This window comes from Pongo abelii, chromosome 12 (assembly GCF_028885655.2).
Source record: "Pongo abelii isolate AG06213 chromosome 12, NHGRI_mPonAbe1-v2.0_pri, whole genome shotgun sequence".
In the NCBI taxonomy this organism is placed as follows: Eukaryota; Metazoa; Chordata; class Mammalia; order Primates; family Hominidae; genus Pongo; species Pongo abelii.
Genome location: NC_071997.2, coordinates 123,927,061 through 123,945,029, shown reverse-complemented (window position 1 = coordinate 123,945,029; position 17,969 = coordinate 123,927,061). Strand labels below are relative to the sequence as shown.

Here is a 17,969-nt window from a genome sequence, read left to right as displayed (position 1 = left end):
GAACTCGTTTGAAAAATAAAAATAAAAATCCTGGCTGGGCACAGTGGCTCGCACCTGTAATCCCAACACTTTGGGAAGTCGAGGTGGGCAGACTGCTTGAGTCTGGGAGTTCAACACCAGTTTGGACAACATGGTGAAACTCCACCTCTACAAAAAATTAGCCAGGTGTGGTGGCACGCACCTGTAATCCCAGCTTCCCAGGAGGCTGAGGTGGGAGGATCCATCACCTGAGCCCAGGAGGTTGAGACTACAGTGAGCTGTGATCACGTCACTGCACTCCAGCATGGGCAACAAAGTGAGACCGTGTCTCAAAAAATTGAAAAAATAAGAAATCCTGGTTATCACATATAATTTGAAGTACTTCAGGCTACCTGACATTAACGATGTCGGGTTACTTGTGACATTGTGTTACAAGGCATCCAAGAAGGCTTCACAGCAACAGAACACTTCCTCAGTAAAAGATTTCTAAGTAAAGAGATGCCTCCTCATCTTTGGCAGTACCTCCATGTTACACAACTGTAGGTGATACTGTTTATATTTTTATCTTCTACTCTGTCTCCATAGACCACAGAGTGAATGGTGTCCCCTGGAGTTGGCCAATATGAACTACAAGCCTTTCCCAACGCATTATGGAAATATACTACACAAATATATACTGAATATCAAAGTTATTTGTGGATGAAATGTATAGACTGGGATATGCTTTAAAATACTCTACAAAAATAAGTTGGAGAAAGGATAAAACAAGAATGGTGGAATTTTAATAATTGTTGAAGCTGAGTGACGGGCATATGAGGGCTCACTATATTGTTCTTTTTACCTTTGTGTTTGAAAAGCTCCATAATCAAAAGTTTGAAAAATATACACTACTCCATGGCATGATTTATGAAAAATTTAAATAGTATCACCTGAGAAACCTTAAAAAACTGTGATGCTATAAATGTGATGTCAATGAAGCAAAAAAGACCAGACTTGGGTCTTATTTAAGAGGTCATATTTAAATCTCAGTACTAAACACTATCTACCAGGGCAGTGCCTATCACAGGTAATACGGTAGAGACTGAATAAATTATAGCTAATTAATTTTTCATGAGTTTCTAGGAAACACTTGCAATTGCCAGAGGCAAAAATTAGATTAAGAAATATCAGTGTATTCCAATCCTCATAGCCATCAAAAACAACATCCTAGAACAAACACAGAAGCGTCATCAAAGTCCCACAGATTCTACACCCCACAACAGAAACCACTAAGGCACAGACCGAGTGAGTGCCTTTTCATCCTCTCAGGGAATTCTGGTATCAAACAACAATCTGCAGAAGAGCAAGCCTAGAAGTCCTTCACTGTGAATGGTGAACACTACAGCAGATGGGCATGCAGCACAAGTGCTCACGTAAGAAAGCAAGATCAGGAAGAGACCACAAAGAGACTGCTGCTGAGAGTTTCTGCTGTTTTGCCAAGACAATGTGTCCTTCTGATTTCTTCAGCATGCACAGCTAACATTTGTTTGTTACTTCCTGTAACAAACAGGAAGTACAGTATTTCTGTATTTAAGGCTTTCAGAGTAGTCCTGAGGATTGAGAAGGAGACCTAATGAAAGAAAACACCAACATCCATCTGAAAAGTCAGAAATAAAAGCTTTCCATCATAAATAATTCTTCCCATGAAGAACAGACCAATGAACAAACAAAAAGCTTCCTTTTGCTAATGGCAGAATCTAAAAAATGGCAATAAAGTTCTATCAATAGTCTTTATCAGGCTCTTAAAAGCTACTTGCCCAGAGAAAAAACAGGCAAACAAACAAAAACACATTTAAATGGCTTTTCTGTCAGTATAAAAGGTTTGCAAAATAGGTGTAAAGAACTACTCATGACAGAATAAAATGCCTTTATATCCTTTTCATCTGTCTTTTCAGAAATTATAAATAGTAAATTTTCCTCTAAGACTAAAGAGAGACAGAGCCCATTTCCCATTCATTATTTTTTGTTTTAAAAATAAAAATTTAAAAGTTGGCCTGGAGAAAAAACTTTTTAAGTAAATATAAGAACAAAACCCTACATAATGTATCTTTCCACACACTCAATTCTCAAATATATCCAAATAGTCTTCATTTTAAAAGGATCAAAATAATTACTTACCATCCAAAGCAAAAAAGTGCAAGATAAAGGCCCAAAAGGGTAGCAACTACATGTCTTATAAAAGAGCTAGTTTTGCTTGAATGTAGATAAGTTCGAAACCAAATGGCTGCTAGCAAGGCAAAGAGTTGGCACACTACAAAGTTGACCTGTAAAGAAAAATTAAAATTTTGTATTAGCAACACAGACCTGAATTTTTCATATCATGTTACACTGAAATTCTCAGGACAAAAACACCAAGGTTACATAAAAATTGACCTTCCAAGTTTACAAAACAAAAACAAAAATTAAGGGAAATCCCAAGGATGAGCCTCAAGTTCCAAGTGATGGGCCATTGCCCACCAACACTGTCTCTGCTAGACCTGGCAGGGGACAGGTGTGGCCACATGGGGAGAGGTATAGAAGGACACCTGGAAAAATCTGGTTGACACTGGTTTGCAGACACAGAAACAAAAAGCTCAGGGCACCTATGGGTTAAAGGGAAGAGAAACTTGTTTTAATGACTGAGGGAACCCTGTAACTGGTGAAAAAGAGGAGCACTAAATTTCTTCGCAAAAGCTCTGGGGGGGTCAAAGTCCCCAGGCTCCCTGAGACTATAAGGACACCAGGGGCTGGAGGATCTGGTGGGATGCATGACAGTCTACGGCAATAGGAGTAAAGGGGAGTCTACTGCGGCCTAAGCATCACCACTGTAACAGTGGGAACCTGCAGCTGAGCTCTGAGGCATCTCAAGGATTGGCTCCCAAGGGGAAGGAATGAATTAGATAAGGGACAAAGCAGCCTTCAAAAAGCTCAAGTCCACCAACCTCAATTTTTAGATTTCCTCGTAGTTCACTAGGAACTAAACTGTTCTTGACTTATAGAAGTGAAATACACTCTGGTAAGACTATTGCTGCTCTTTTCCCTCCAAATAAAAAGACTGAAAATAAGAATCTCTCATTGTATGTAAAGACAGACTGGTGAAAATCTCCATTTCTTTTTTTTTTTTTTAAGACAGGGTCTTGCTCTGTGGCCCAGGCTGGACTGCAGCGGTGAAATCACAGCTCACTGCAGCCTCTACCTCCCGGGCTCGGGCAATTCTCCCACCTCAGCCTTCCAAGTAGCTGGGACTACAGGCACACACCACCATGCCGAGCTAATTTGTGCATTTTTTTGTAAAGACAAAGTGTCACTATGTTGCTCAAGCTGGTCTTGAACTACTGGGCTCAAACAATCTGCCTGCCTCTGCCTCCCAAAGTGCTGGGATAATAGGCATGAACCATCACACCTAGCCAAAATCTCCATTTCTCCCTTATGAAACATATTCTCATAGAATCTTAGGAATAATAAGCCTTAAAGTCTACAAATAAAGGAAAAAATCCATTGACATTAGGAACTTGCAAAAAAAATACATAACAAAACAATCAGTGTTTCATGCACCTCAATTGTGAACAAATCACACTATCTACATGTAGCTATTTCCATAGATCCACAGAAATATCTCTGCCTAAAGACACAGAAAAGTATCTTCTCTTTCTCACATTTCAAGGAGAAAAACAGTAGAACGTTGTTGTACATTGTCTATGAAACAACTGTTCTTTAAAACAGACTCAATAAAAGCAAAATGTCTTTCCAAGAGGTTCTAATACTTCCTGCCTTCTAAAGGGTTCTAACAGCATTTTTTTTTAAATTAAGCAAAAAGTGAATAGAATGGAAAAATTAGTGTTCTTCATATTAACTACTCACATCTACATGGCTTCTTACAGTTTAAAACTTTGTTTCAAATATCTCATTTCTTTCTTTTTCAGATAGCTCCTAATTTAATTATTATAACAAAAATTTACTGAGTATCTACTATGGGCAAACATGGGAAATCTAAACATGCATGAGTCGCAGTCCTAGCTCAGGATGACTTTAGAACCTAATGGAAAAAACAAACATATATGGAAGGAACGTCAACCCAACATCAGAGTCTTTTTAATGGTTATATAGAGCATCCTTCAAGACACCACCGAAGAGCAAGCCTGAAGGGGTGCGTGCCACAAAGGAAGTGAGGGGCGAGCAGGGCAGGCAGCGCTTCCCAATCCCGCTGATGTTCACAATCACAGGAGGGGGCAGCTTCCCCTCCCCCATTCCATATCAGTCTATTCATACTTTACAAGACGAAGTATGATTCTTTCCAAGAAAGAATATGTCGAGGACCACACACATACAGGATTTTACAGAATTTTTGAAATCATCTCTTTCCAACATTGTCATCGTTCAGATAAAGAAAATGAGATCAGGCCTCACACTGGACACTGAACCAAAATCTTTGGGGGGATAGGCCCAAAAATATGTATAAAAAATAAAATGAAAACACAGATTCTTATGATCCTCAAGGTTTGAGAAACACTGTGTTGGACAATAAGGGAAAGGGCATTTTAAGGAAGAAAACAACATGAAGGAAGCACTTGGACATGAAAGCGCAAACGCACCGTGTGGCCAGGGATCATGGGAGATGAGGCTGGAAGCGGGTGGTTCAGAAGTGAGGGCTCTGTATGCCACACCACGGTATTTGAGCCCGTAGTGATGACAAAACCATGGAAGATTTTTAAAACAAGAAAGTGATGAGATTGACCCTCTACCTCTACATATCCAGAACTCTTGGATATCCATGAGAAACTATGAACCACTCAATAGAAAACTGGGCAAAAGGAATGAACAATTTACAAATATCGATGTCCAATAAAATCTGAAAAATATTCTCTCTCAACCATAACCAACGAAGTGTGAAATAAACCATCTGTGAGGCACTGTCTTCCACCTCTCAGTGCTGCTGGGGACATGAGAAAGCTAGTGCTCTACACTGTTAATCTGACTGTAACTTGGGGCAGCTCTTTAAAGAAAATTGGACAATGGCCACCAAAACTTAAAACATAATATCCTTTATCAAGAAATTCAACACTTACAACTTTACCCCAGATACAGTGCACAGAAGCACAAGAGGCTTAGGCACACATGAAGATCCACTACACACTGTCAGAGCACACATGCACAGGGCCATCCACAGGGGACTGTTATACAAATACAGCATTTCACATCTACAGAGAAGCAGCATTTCCATTTCCCAGCAGTAGGGGGAAAAAAAAAAAAAAGCTAGATATTTCCCATCAGTAGGAAAAAAACCCTAGATTATCCAATTAATGTAAATGGGGTAACTGGTTTTCCTTTTGGAAAAAACCAAGTTACACTCCCGTTTCATAGGCCACGTTGTTAATATTAATCGTGTGCTTATGTGGCAGGTATGAGTACACGCGCCTCAAATCTCCACCCGCAAGGGGCATAACTACCAACAGCATCATCTGCAGCACACTTGATACCCATCACCAGGTTCATGCCAAGGCCGTGCTGGGATCTCCTTAGAACTTCACTTCTCCACAGCCAGGCTCCCTGCCTAGATTCATGCCAAAGCCATACTCCCTACAGCCTGTGCCTCCCCCTGCCCAGCCTTCCATCCTTCCCCCTCTCCTCCAGAGGAGACTGTCCTGCAGTCCGCAGCTCTCCCTTCTTCTGCCAGCTCCCCAGAGCACTGTCTCACAGACAACTTCCCCAGCTCATCACTTGCTCATCTAATTGCTCCTTGGCACCTGCTCCTCAGAAGACCCAAGCTGACACAACACTCTAAGCACCTTACATTTATAATCTATTTAATCTTCACAATAACCCTATGAGGAGAACTCTACTATTATCTCCATTTACCAAGACTGAAACAGCTTAACTAGTGTAACTCGTTACAAATCAGGTAGTCTAGATCTAGAATTTGAATTCCTGACCACTGCATTATACTGGCTACCACATTTAAAAACAAACCTCAAACAGAATAATGGTCCATAAACACCTGTGATGGTCTTTAGTCACCTATATCTGATTCTCTTCTCCTTCTGGGTAGACAGAGGATGTATTTCCTAGTCCCTTGTGGGACAAGTTTTGGTTGGTGAATTGTTAGCAGAAGTGATGTGTGTTGCTTCTCGGCCAGAACACCTAACTGCCAGAACAAGAATCTTCAGAGTTGTTCTATCTGCAATGTTCCAGAAATGATGAGGAGCAAATTACCCCTGCCAGTCCATGAGTGGGCAAGTAGCAAGAGGGACTTTTCGTGTTTTGAGCCTGTGAGATTTGGGGATAGTTTATTACTGCAGCATAACCTAGCTATGAAAACTAAAACTATATATATATGTATATATCCTAGACAAGAATGTAAGAGATTATAATCTTATGTGATATAACAATAATTTAATATAAATTTTATATATTGAACGGATTTACTACATAAAAATTAAAAACTTCTACAAAACAACAAAAAAATACTAAAAACATCCTAAGTAACAATGTGGAAGGAAAAAGAACCTATATCACACATAGGATACGTAACAAAGAGTTAGTATTCAAAAGGTAGAAAGAACTCCTAAAAGCCAGTAGGAGAAAGATAAACATCAGTTCAAAAATCAGGGCCAAGTGAGGTGGCTCATACCTACAATCCCAACACTTTGGGAGGCCAAGGCAGGAGGATCACTTGAATCCAGGAGTTTGAGCCTGGGCAACATGGTGAAACCCCATCTCTACAGAAAAATACAAAAATTAGCTGGGCATGGTGGTGCGCACCCATAGTCCCAGCTACTGGGCAGGTGAGGTGGAAGGATTGCTTGAGCCTTGGAGGTCAAGGTTGCAGTGAGCTGTGATCACGCCACTGCATTCCAGCCTAGGCGACAGAGGGAGAGCCTTTCTCAAAAAAAAAAAAAAAAAAAAAAAGAGGGGGGGGCGGGGTGGGGACGGGTAGGAGGAGGGAAGAAACTAACACACAAGTCACAAAAAGAAACTAATTTTTTTTTTTTTTTTTGAGACAGAGTTTTGCTCTCGTTGCCCAGGCTAGAGTGCAGTGGCACGATCTCAGCTCACTGAAACCTCTGCCTCCCAGGTTCAAGTGATTCTCCTGCCTCAGCTTCCCAAGCAGCTGGGATTACAGGCATGCACTACCACGCCCGGCTAATTTTTGTATTTTTAGTAGAGACGGGGTTTCTCCATGTTGGTCAGGTGGTCTTGAACTTCTGACCTCAGGTGATCCACCTGCCTTGGCCTTCCAAAGTGCTGGGATTATAGGCATGAGCCACCACGCCCAACCTGAAACTAAAAATTAAAATTAGATTTTTAAAAATGTGGTGAAAATAATTATATAAATCTGTATATTTTGATATGGAAGATTACCAAGAAATACTAGTAAGTGAAAGGTACGAGTTGTAGAAGAAAAATCCAAACTATGTATATACATTCATTTATTAAACATGTATTTATTCTGTACTTAGTATGAGCCTACTATGCTTTCACTATGTGCTAGACATTAATATAGTGTCCATATAATCCATTTATATATACCATCCTTCACTAACTGTAGGTGCTCAGTAGATACCAGATGTGTGCCAGGCAGTGCAGTGCACTGTGCTTTACAAGGAGGGGTTCATGTAATAATCACAGCCACCTTGCACAACCAGGTACCCTTACTCCAGAGCCCATGCTATTCTACTTCCATATGCACAGGCCCAGAAACACTAGACACTAAACCATTAGATGCTGTCACCTCTAGGAAGGAGGTAATGGAGAACGACAGGGACTTGAAATATTCCAGTATTTCTAATACTACACGTACAATGAAGCCTCCTGTGCAAATCCCTCCTCTGGCCCTATTCCTTCCACTCCTCCCACAAAGAGTAACTAGCAGCCTTAAGTTTGTTGCAGCATTCTCGTGCATATTTGTATACTTTTGCTACTTGTGTATTTTACATATTGTATTGCTTTGGATATTTTAAACTAAAAATGGTGTAAAACTGAACGTAAGCTTCTGCAATTTTTTTCACTTAATATTACATTGCTGACATTTATCTATGTTGATACACATGGCTCTACCTTTACGCACCTTGTGTATTATATTTCATTGTGCTAATACCCAGAGTAGAACCTCCAAGTTAAGCAACATCCACTTGACTAAGTATTGCTAAATTGCTCTCCTAATTATTTATCAGCAATGTGAGTTCCACTGCTCCATATTCTTGACAACATTTGGTACTGTCAGACTACTAATTTTTGTCAAGCTAATAAATGTAAAACATTATTTCTCTATTTTTAAATGTGTATTTCTCCTGATTACTAGCCAGGATGAACATTTTTCTTATGTCTATTGGACATTTAGTTTTCCCTTTATATCCTTTGCCCATTATTCTATCAGCTTGTCTTTTTCTCATTGATTTCTTTAAAAAGAATTCTTTATATATCTGAAACTCATCTTTTGCAAATAGCATCTCTCTCAGTCTATGGCTTAATCTTGTATCTTTGTTTATGGTGTCTTTTCCAATAGTGATTTCCTTTACGGTCTGTGAGCTCTTTAGCTTTTTATTTTTGCAGTATACATACAACCGTATTACATGAATACATGGACACATATCAGTGTACTTCTTGGTTTAGTTTCTTTAAAAAACAGAAAATAGTTTGAGTGTAATTATTTCATTGAGTGAGAGAAACCAGGAATTCTGAATTTTCCACTTACGGCATTAAAACATTTATCTATACCTATTTCCTACTTAAACCAAATACCTTAGTGCTCCCAGTGCTAACATTTTCCATTTCTGTGTAATAAATTTTATTACATTTCACGAAACCTAAGGTATCCTCAATGCTCATGTGAGATCAGTGTTATCTCTACTTTAAAAGGAAACAGCAAGTATGGCAGATGTGGGACCTCAACCTCTGCGATCTCCATCTTACACTTTTTTCCTTTTAGTTCCGAAGTTGAACCTGATCTTATCATTTTTAAATTTTTACTAAGGGTGCTTACACTTTAATTAATGTGCGGTTAAAAATACAAAAATGTTATTCACAAATTTACATTCTGTCTCCACAATAGATTGCATATTTTCTCCAGCTTTATATGCTTTAAATTTCCTCCCTCTTACTAGAACGCGAGAAAGGAGTTTCTGGGGTATTTAAAATGCATATCAAACCATACACTTATATGTAATCGAGCAATCTTCTGAAAAGATCTGCACTGTTCAATATGATAGCCACTAGCCACATGCCCATCAACTGCCACATGTGCCCAACAAAAGCTTGTTAATTACCTCCACATCAGAATTAAGCATTCTACACTAAGCCAAAAATTAACCTATAATAATTTTGGAGTAAAAAAACCTTAAATTTCAAGATAGGGCAAAGTGATTACAATCTTCAACAAATCAATAAAAACAGCCCCAAAAAATCAACTGTTACATCCACATCTCTACTGATGGAATACAAAATATGTTCTAATTTTTAAAAATAATATAAAAAGATTTTCGATAACATATTCTTAACCAGTCCCTCCCAAGGTGAACAGCCAGTCTTTGTGAGACCCTGCATTGATGGAAAGGGGAGTGAGGAGGCGTGAAGTATACAACCTGACGCGATATACACTTATTGCTGAGCAATTTTCTGGACAGATCTGCATTGTTCAATATAATAGTCACTGGCCCCATGTGGCTATGAGCACTTATATGTGGCTATTCCAAATTGAGGTATGTTTTAAATGCCAAATACTCACCAGACTAAGAAGACATAGTATAGACAGACAGAACAACCTTCAGTTTCAAGGGCTCTGTGCTGGAATCTTATCTGTGGAAGTTTAGCTGTGTAATAATCATCTGATAGCTAGTTAGAAACAGATTATTGGATTCTAGCTCCGTAACTTTTTATTCCCCAGTCGAAATGAGACCTTGAATTCTTTTTTTTTTTTTTAATTTCCCAGGCAAAACTTATGTGCAGCTATGTTTGGAAAACAAGTGTCCTCATCGACCAACCTCGCAGCCACAAACCAACTTCAAAGTTAAGTAGAGATGATAGGGCCCAAAGGCAAAGAAAAGAACCATTTTTTACATCTTTATGAGATAAAACAAAGCCAAATAAGACATCATTATACACCCACCAGATTGCCAAAAGTTTAGTCTCACAATACCAAATGTGGACTACAATGTAGAGCAATAGGATTTCTCATACGTGGTCAACAAGTGATTCAGAAAAAAATTCAGTATTTTCTTACAGGATTGAAAATAGTCCTATCCATGACAGAGCACTCCAATACCCATGTGTCTAACATGGGGACTAGGAGAGGCATGTACAAGAATGTTCAATACAATGTTGTTCATAATAGCCAAATGCCAAGGAAAAACAAAACCTTTAACAGCAAAATGGCTAAATATATTCTGGTTTATCCGTACAATGAGAAATTACACAGAACAATGAAGATGAAGAAACTATAATTTCTAGAAGAAACCATACATCTCAAGTCAATTCAGAGGAATATATACAACATATAAATATATTTCACAAAAAGTTTCAAAAAGCAAGCAATAAACCATATTGTCTGGGAATGCCTACATAATTGATATGAAAATGACTATCACTGAAGTCACTTAAGTGTTTACCTATGAAGGGAGAGAATGAGTTATAATAGTGACAGACAACAAGGGACTTTTGTGGGCTGGTAATATTTCTACTTTTTGCCCAGGGTGGTTACACAGACAGTGACTTTTCGTTTTTTGTTAAACCTTATGTATTATTAATAGTAAAACTATGTACTGTAATAAATAGACACAAAAAATATGTAATGGCTCTAATGAAACAGAGATTCACATAACTGTCCAAAGCAGATACCTGCTCAAAGAGCTTCACTCGAATAAATGGAAACGCAAAACATTCTTGGATGGGAAGACTCAGAAGCATAAAGATGTTACTTTCTCCCTATGTTAATCATTAAATTTAAGTCCATTTAATAAAAATGTCAATAGGATTTAAAAAAAATAAAACTTGATTTTAAAACTAATATAGAAATATAAACATGTGAGATAGCCAGAAAATTTATGACCTTCCTTTCAGAGACTAGAACACATTTTTTAGAACCTAGAATGATGAACAGATGAACAGACAGATCAGTGAAATATAACTAGAATTCCAGTGATAGATCCAAACACATAATGGGTATTCAGAATATGATAAAGGTAATATCTGAAATATTTTGAGTATAACACAAACTTTGGAAGCAATTTTAAAAATTAGATACAATTTCATCACATAAATATAAAAAATTCCTTCATGGCAAAACACCATAAGCAAAGTCAAAGGACAAACAACAAACTTAAAAGCAATAGTAGGCGGTTCCAAGATGGCCGAATAGGAACAGCTCCAGTCTACAGCTCCCAGCATGAGCAACGCAGAAGATGGGTGATTTCTGCATTTCCAACTAAGCTCTGAAGAGAGTAGTAGTTCTTCCAGCATGGAGTCTAAGATCTGAGAACAGACAGACTGCCTCCTCAAGTGGGTCCCTGACCCCCAAGAAGCCTAACTGGGAGAAACCCCCCAAGAGGGGCAGACTGACACCTCACATGGCCGGGTACCCCTCTGAGATGAAGCTTCCAGAGGAACGATCAGGCAGCAACATTTGCTGTTCAGCAATATTCGCTGTTCTGCAGCCTCCACTGCTGATACCCAGGAAAACAGGGTCTGGAGCTGACCTCCAGCAAACTCCAACAGACTTGCAGCTGAGGGTCCTGACTGTTAGAAGGAAAACTAACAAACAGAAAGGACATCCACATCAAAACCCCATCTGTACGTCACCATCATCAAAGACCAAAGGTAGATAAAACCACAAAGATGGCGAAAAAACAGAGCAGAAAAGCTGAAAATTCTAAAAATCAGAGCGCCTCTCCCCCTCCAAAGGAACGCAGCTCCTCGCCAGCAACGGAACAAAGCTGGACGGAGAATGACTTTGACGAGTTGAGAGAAGAAGGCTTCAGACAATCAAACTTCTCTGAGCTAAAGGAGGAAGTTCAAACCCATCACAAAGAAGCTAAAAACCTTGAAAAAAGATTAGACGAATGGCTAACTAGAATAACCAGTGTAGAGAAGTCCTTAAATGACCTGATGCAGCTGAAAACCATGGCATGAGAACTACATGATGAATACACAAGCTTCAGTAGCTGATTCGATCAACTGAAAGAAAGGGTATCAGTGATTGAAGATCAAATGAATGAAATGAAGCGAGAAGAGAAGTTTAGAGAAAAAAGTAAAAAGAAACGAACAAAGCCTCCGAGAAATATGGGACTATGTGAAAAGAACAAATCTACATCTGATTGGTGTACCTGAAAGTGATGGGGAGAATGGAACCAAGTTGGAAAACACTCTGCAGGATATTATCCAGGAGAACTTCCCCAACCTAGCAAGGGAGGCCAACATTCAAATTCAGGAAATACAGAGAACGCCACTCTTTGAGAAGACCAACTCCAAGACACATAATTGTCAGATTCACCAAAGTTGAAATGAAGGAAAAAATGTTAAGAGCAGCCAGAGAGAAAGGTCGGGTTACCCACAAAGGGAAGCCCATCAGACTAACAGCTGATCTCTTGGCAGAAACTCTACAAGCCAGAAGAGAGTGGGGACCAATATTCAACATTCTTAAAGAAAATAATTTTCAACCCAGAATTTCATATCCAGCCAAACTAAGCTTCATAAGTGAGGGAGAAATAAAATCCTTTACAGACAAGCAAATGCTGAGAGATTTTGTCACCACCAGGCCTGCCCTACAAGAGCTCCTGAAGGAAGCACTAAACATGGAAAGGAACAACCAGTACCAGCCACTGCAAAAACATGCCAAATTGTAAAGACCATCAAGACTAGGAAGCAACTGCATCAACTAACGAGCAAAATAACCAGCTAACATCACAATGACAGGATTAAATTCACACATAACAATATTAACCTTAAATGTAAATGAACTAATGCTCCAATTAAAAGATATAGACTGGCAAACTGGATAAAGAGTCAAGACCCATCAGTGTGTTGTATTCAGGAGACCCATCTCACATGCAGAGACACACATAGGCTCAAAATAAAGGTATAGAGGAAGATCTACCAAGCAAATGGAAAACAAAAAAAGGCAGGGGTTGCAATCCTAGTCTCTGATGAAACAGACTTTAAACCAAGAAAGACCAAAAGAGACAAAGAAGGCCATTACATAATGGTAAAGGGATCACTTCAACAAGAAGAGCTAACTATCCTAAATATATATGCACCCAATACAAGAGCACCCAAGTTCATAAAGCAAGTTCTTAGAGACCTACAAAGAGACTTGGACTCCCACACAATAATAATGGGAAACTTTTAACACCTCACTGTCAACATTAGACAGATCAACAAGACAGAAAGTTAACAAGGATATCCAGGAATTGAACTCAGCTCTGCACCAAGCGGACCTAATAGACATCTACAGAACTCTCCACCCCAAATCAACAGAATATACATTCTTCTCAGCACCACATTGCACTTATTCCAAAATTGACCACATAGTTGGAAGTAAAGCACTCCTCAGGAAATGTAAAACAACAGAAATTATAACAAACTGTCTCTCAGACCACAGTGCAATCACACTAGAACTCAGGATTAAGAAACTCACTCAAAACCGCTCAACTACATGGAAACTGAACAACCTGCTCCTGAATGACTACTGGATACATAACGAAATGAAGGCAGAAATAAAGATGTTCCTTGAAACCAATGAGAACAAAGACACAACGTACCAGAATCTCTGGGACACATTTACAGCAGTGTGTAGAAGGAAATTTATAGCACTAAATGCCCACAGGAGAAAGCAGGAAAGATCTAAAATTGACACCCTAACATCACAATTGAAAAAACTAGAGAAGCAAGAGCAAACACATTCAAAAGCTAGCAGAAGGCAAGAAATAACTAAGATCAGAGCAGAACTGAAGGAGTTAGAGACACAAAAAACCCTTCAAAAAATCAATGAATCTGGGAGCTGGTTTTTTGAAAGATCAACAAAATTGATAGACCACTAGCAAGACTAATAAAGAAGAAAAGAGAGAAGAATCAAATAGACGCAATAAAAAATGATAAAGGGGATATCACCACCAATCCCACAGAAATACAAACTACCATCAGAGAATACTATAAACACCTCTACACAAATAAACTAGAAAATCTAGAAGAAATGGATAAATTCCTGGACACATACACCCTCCCAAGACTAAACCAGGAAGAAGTTGAATCCCTGAATAGACCAATAACAGGCTCTGAAATTGAGGCAATAATTAATAGCCTACCAACCAAAAAAAGTCCAGGACCAGACAGATTCACAGCTGAATTCTACCAGAGGTACAAGGAGGAGCTGGTACCATTCCTTCTGAAATTATTCCAATCAACAGAAAAAGAGGGAATCCTCCCTAACTCATTTTATGAGGCCAGCATCATTCTGATACCAAAGCCTGGCAGAGACACAACAAAAGAGAATTTTAGACCAATATCCCTGATGAACATCGATGCAAAAATCCTCAATAAAATACTGGCAAACCAAATCCAGCAGCACATCAAAAAGCTTATCCACCATGATCAAGTGGGTTTCATCCCTGGGATGCAAGGCTGGTTCAACATATGCAAATCAATAAACGTAATCCAGCATATAAACAGAACCAAAGACAAAAACCACAATTATCTCAATAGATGCAGAAAAGGCCTTTGACAAAATTCAACAGCCCTTCATGCTAAAAACTCTCAATAAATTAGGTATTGATGGGGCGTATCTCAAAATAATAACAGCTATTTATGACAAACCCACAGCCAATATCATACCGAATGGGCAAAAACTGGAAGCATTCCCTTTGAAAACTGGCACAAGACAGGGATGCCCTCTCTCACCACTCCTATTCCACATAGTGTTGGAAGTTCTGGCCAGGACAATCAGGCAGGAGAAAGAAATAAAGGGTATTCGATTAGGAAAAGAGGAAGTCAAATTGTCCCTGTTTGCAGATGACATAATTGTATATTTAGAAAACCCCATCATCTCAGCCCAAAATCTCCTTAAGCTGATAAGCAACTTCAGCAAAGTCTCAGGATACAAAATCAATGTGCAAAAATCACAAGCATTCCTATACACCAATAACAGACAAACAGAGAGCCAAATCATGAGTGAACTCCCATTCACAATTGCTTCAAAGAGAATAAAATACCTAGGAATCCAACTTACAAGGGATGTGAAGGAGCTGTGATCACGCCACTGCATTCCAGCCTAGGCGACAGAGGGAGAGCCTTTCTCAAAAAAAAAAAAAAAAATTGAGGGGGGTGTGCACGGGGAGGGAAGAAATTAACACACAAGTCACAAGAAGAAACTAACACACAAATCACAAAAAGAAACTAATTTTTTTTTTTTTTTGAGACAGAGTTTTGCTCTTGTTGCCCAGGCTAGAGTGCAGTGGCACGATCTCAGCTCACTGTAACCTCTGCCTCCCAGGTTCAAGTGATTCTCCTGCCTCAGCCTCCCAAGGAGGCTTCAAGGAGAACTACAAACCACTGCTCAACAAAATAAAAGAGGACACAAACAAATGGAAGAACATTCCATGCTCATGGATAGGAAGAATCAATATTGTGAAAATGGCCATACTGCCCAAGGTAATTTATAGATTCAATGCCATCCCCATCAAGCTACCAATGACTTTCTTCACAGAATTGGAAAAAACTACTTTAAAGTTCATATGGAACCAAAAAAGAGCCCGCATTGCCAAGACAATCCTAAGCCAAAAGAACAAAGCTGGAGGCATCATGCTACCTGACTTCAAACTATACTACAAGGCTACAGTAACCAAAACAGCATGGTTCTGGTACCAAAACAGAGATATAGACCAATGGAACAGAACAGAGCCCTCAGAAATAATACCACACAACTACGACCATCTGATCTTTGACAAGCCTGACAAAAACAAGAAATGGGGAAAGGATTCCCTATTTAATAAATGGTGCTGGGAAAACTGGCTAGCCATATGTAGAAAGCTGAAACTGGATCCCTTCCTTATACCTTATATAAAAATTAATTCAAGATGGATTAAAGATTTAAATGTTAGACCTAAAATGCTAGAAGAAAACCTAGGCAATACCATTCAGGACATAGGCATGGGCAAGGACTTCATGTCTAAAACACCAAAAGCCATAGCAACAAAAGCCAAAATTGACAAATGGGATCTAATTAAACTAAAGAGCTTCTGCATAGCAAAAGAAACTACCATCAGAGTGAACAGGCAACCTACAGAATGGGAGAAAATTTTTGCAATCTACTCATCTGACAAAGGGCTAATATCCAGAATCTTCAAAGAACTCAAACAAATTTACAACAAAAAAACAAACCCCATCAAAAAGTGGGCAAAGGATATGAACAGACACTCCTCAAAAGAAGACATTTATGCAGCCAATAGACACATGAAAAAATGCTCATCATCACTGGCCATCAGAGAAATGGAAATCAAAACCACAATGAGATACCACCTCACACCAGTTAGAATGGCGATCATTAAAAAGTCAGGAAACAACAGGTGCTGGAGAGGATGTGGAGAAACAAGAACACTTTTACACTGTTGATGGGACTGTAAACTGGTTCAACCATTGTGGAAGACAATGTGACAATTCCTCAAGGATCTAGAACTAGAAATACCATTTGACCCAGCCATCCCATTACTGGGTATATACCCAAAGGATTATAAATCATGCTGCTATAAAGATACATGCACATATATGTTTATTGCGGCACTATTCACAATAGCAAAGACTTGGAACCAACCCAAATGTCCATCAATGATAGACTGGATTAAGAAAATGTGGCATATATATACCATGGAATACTATGCAGCCATAAAAAAGGATGAGTTCATGTCCTTTGTAGGGACATGAATGAAGCTGGAAACCATCATTCTCAGCAAACTATCGCAGGGACAAAAAACCAAACACCACATGTTCTCATTCACAGGTGGGAATTGAACAATGAGAACACTTGGACAGAGGAAAGGGAACATCACACACTGGGGCCTGTCGTGGGGTGGGGGGAGGGCGAAGGGATAGCATTAGGAGATATACCTAACATAAATGCCAAGTTAATGGGTGCAGCACACCGACATGGCACATGTATACATATGTAACAAACCTGCACATTGTGCACATGTACCCTAGAACTTAAAGTATAATAAAAATAAATAAATAAATAAATAAAAGTAACTCAAGTTAAAAAAATGCAATAGTATAAGTCATATCACCAAGAGCTAATTTCTTTATCTATAACTCCTACATATCAAAAATAAAAACAGTATAATACAAAAGTAGGCAGAGCATAGGCACAGTCAGGTCTCAGAAAAAGAATCACAAATGATTCATTCCTAAGAAAAGATGCCCAAACCCTATAATACAAGAAACGGAAATTGAAATCAGAGTAAAATAACATTTTCACCTACCAGATGGACTTCAGCAGTATTCTGTACTGTCAAGTGTATAAGGAAACAGGCACACTAAACATTGTTGGTGGAAGTATTTAATATATACTGACATAACGTTAATAGGGAACAATTTGGAAATAGGGAAGATGATGTATTTACATTTATAAACATGTACTGCAGCACAGTGATAATATAAAAATTGGAAAAGACAGAGACTACTAAAGCATGGTACATGAAGTGAGGGGAATGAATGCTCTCTAGCCATCACAAAGAATGAGGCAGCCCTGTACCAAGTACCAAGTACTAAGATGAAATGATATTTTAGATACCCCATAGCAGTAATCTTTCTCCTTGCTAAGAGAACCCAGATTTTGTTCAGTAACCAGACCAGGCAGCCATGTGTTTTAAGAAAAGCTAGACTCTTCACTAGTCTCATGGGATGAACAGTGACTGGTCTCAGCCAATCATCACCAACAACTAATTCTGGGACTGTAACTGTGCTGCAATTCTGTTCAATGAGAAATATGGCTAGGG

General features: G+C 38.9%; 1 protein-coding gene across 10 annotated transcripts in view; it reads right to left on the bottom strand.

The window, feature by feature from the left end:
- The window catches only part of MBOAT2 (membrane bound O-acyltransferase domain containing 2), a 148,555-nt gene that overhangs the window by 101,082 nt on the left and 29,504 nt on the right, over positions 1-17,969 (bottom strand). For 6 of the 10 annotated variants that reach the window (XM_002812309.6, XM_054548410.2, XM_054548408.2 and 3 more), the window contains exon 2: positions 2,137-2,282. The exons of 2 other annotated variants lie outside the window; for them this stretch is intronic. In XM_002812309.6, coding sequence (XP_002812355.5) covers positions 2,137-2,282 — 146 coding nt within the window. Of the gene's footprint in view, positions 1-2,136; positions 2,283-5,992; positions 6,016-9,718; positions 9,742-17,969 lie in introns of those variants that run through there. 2 more of the 10 variants (XM_054548409.2, XM_054548405.2) reach the window with 2 other exon arrangements.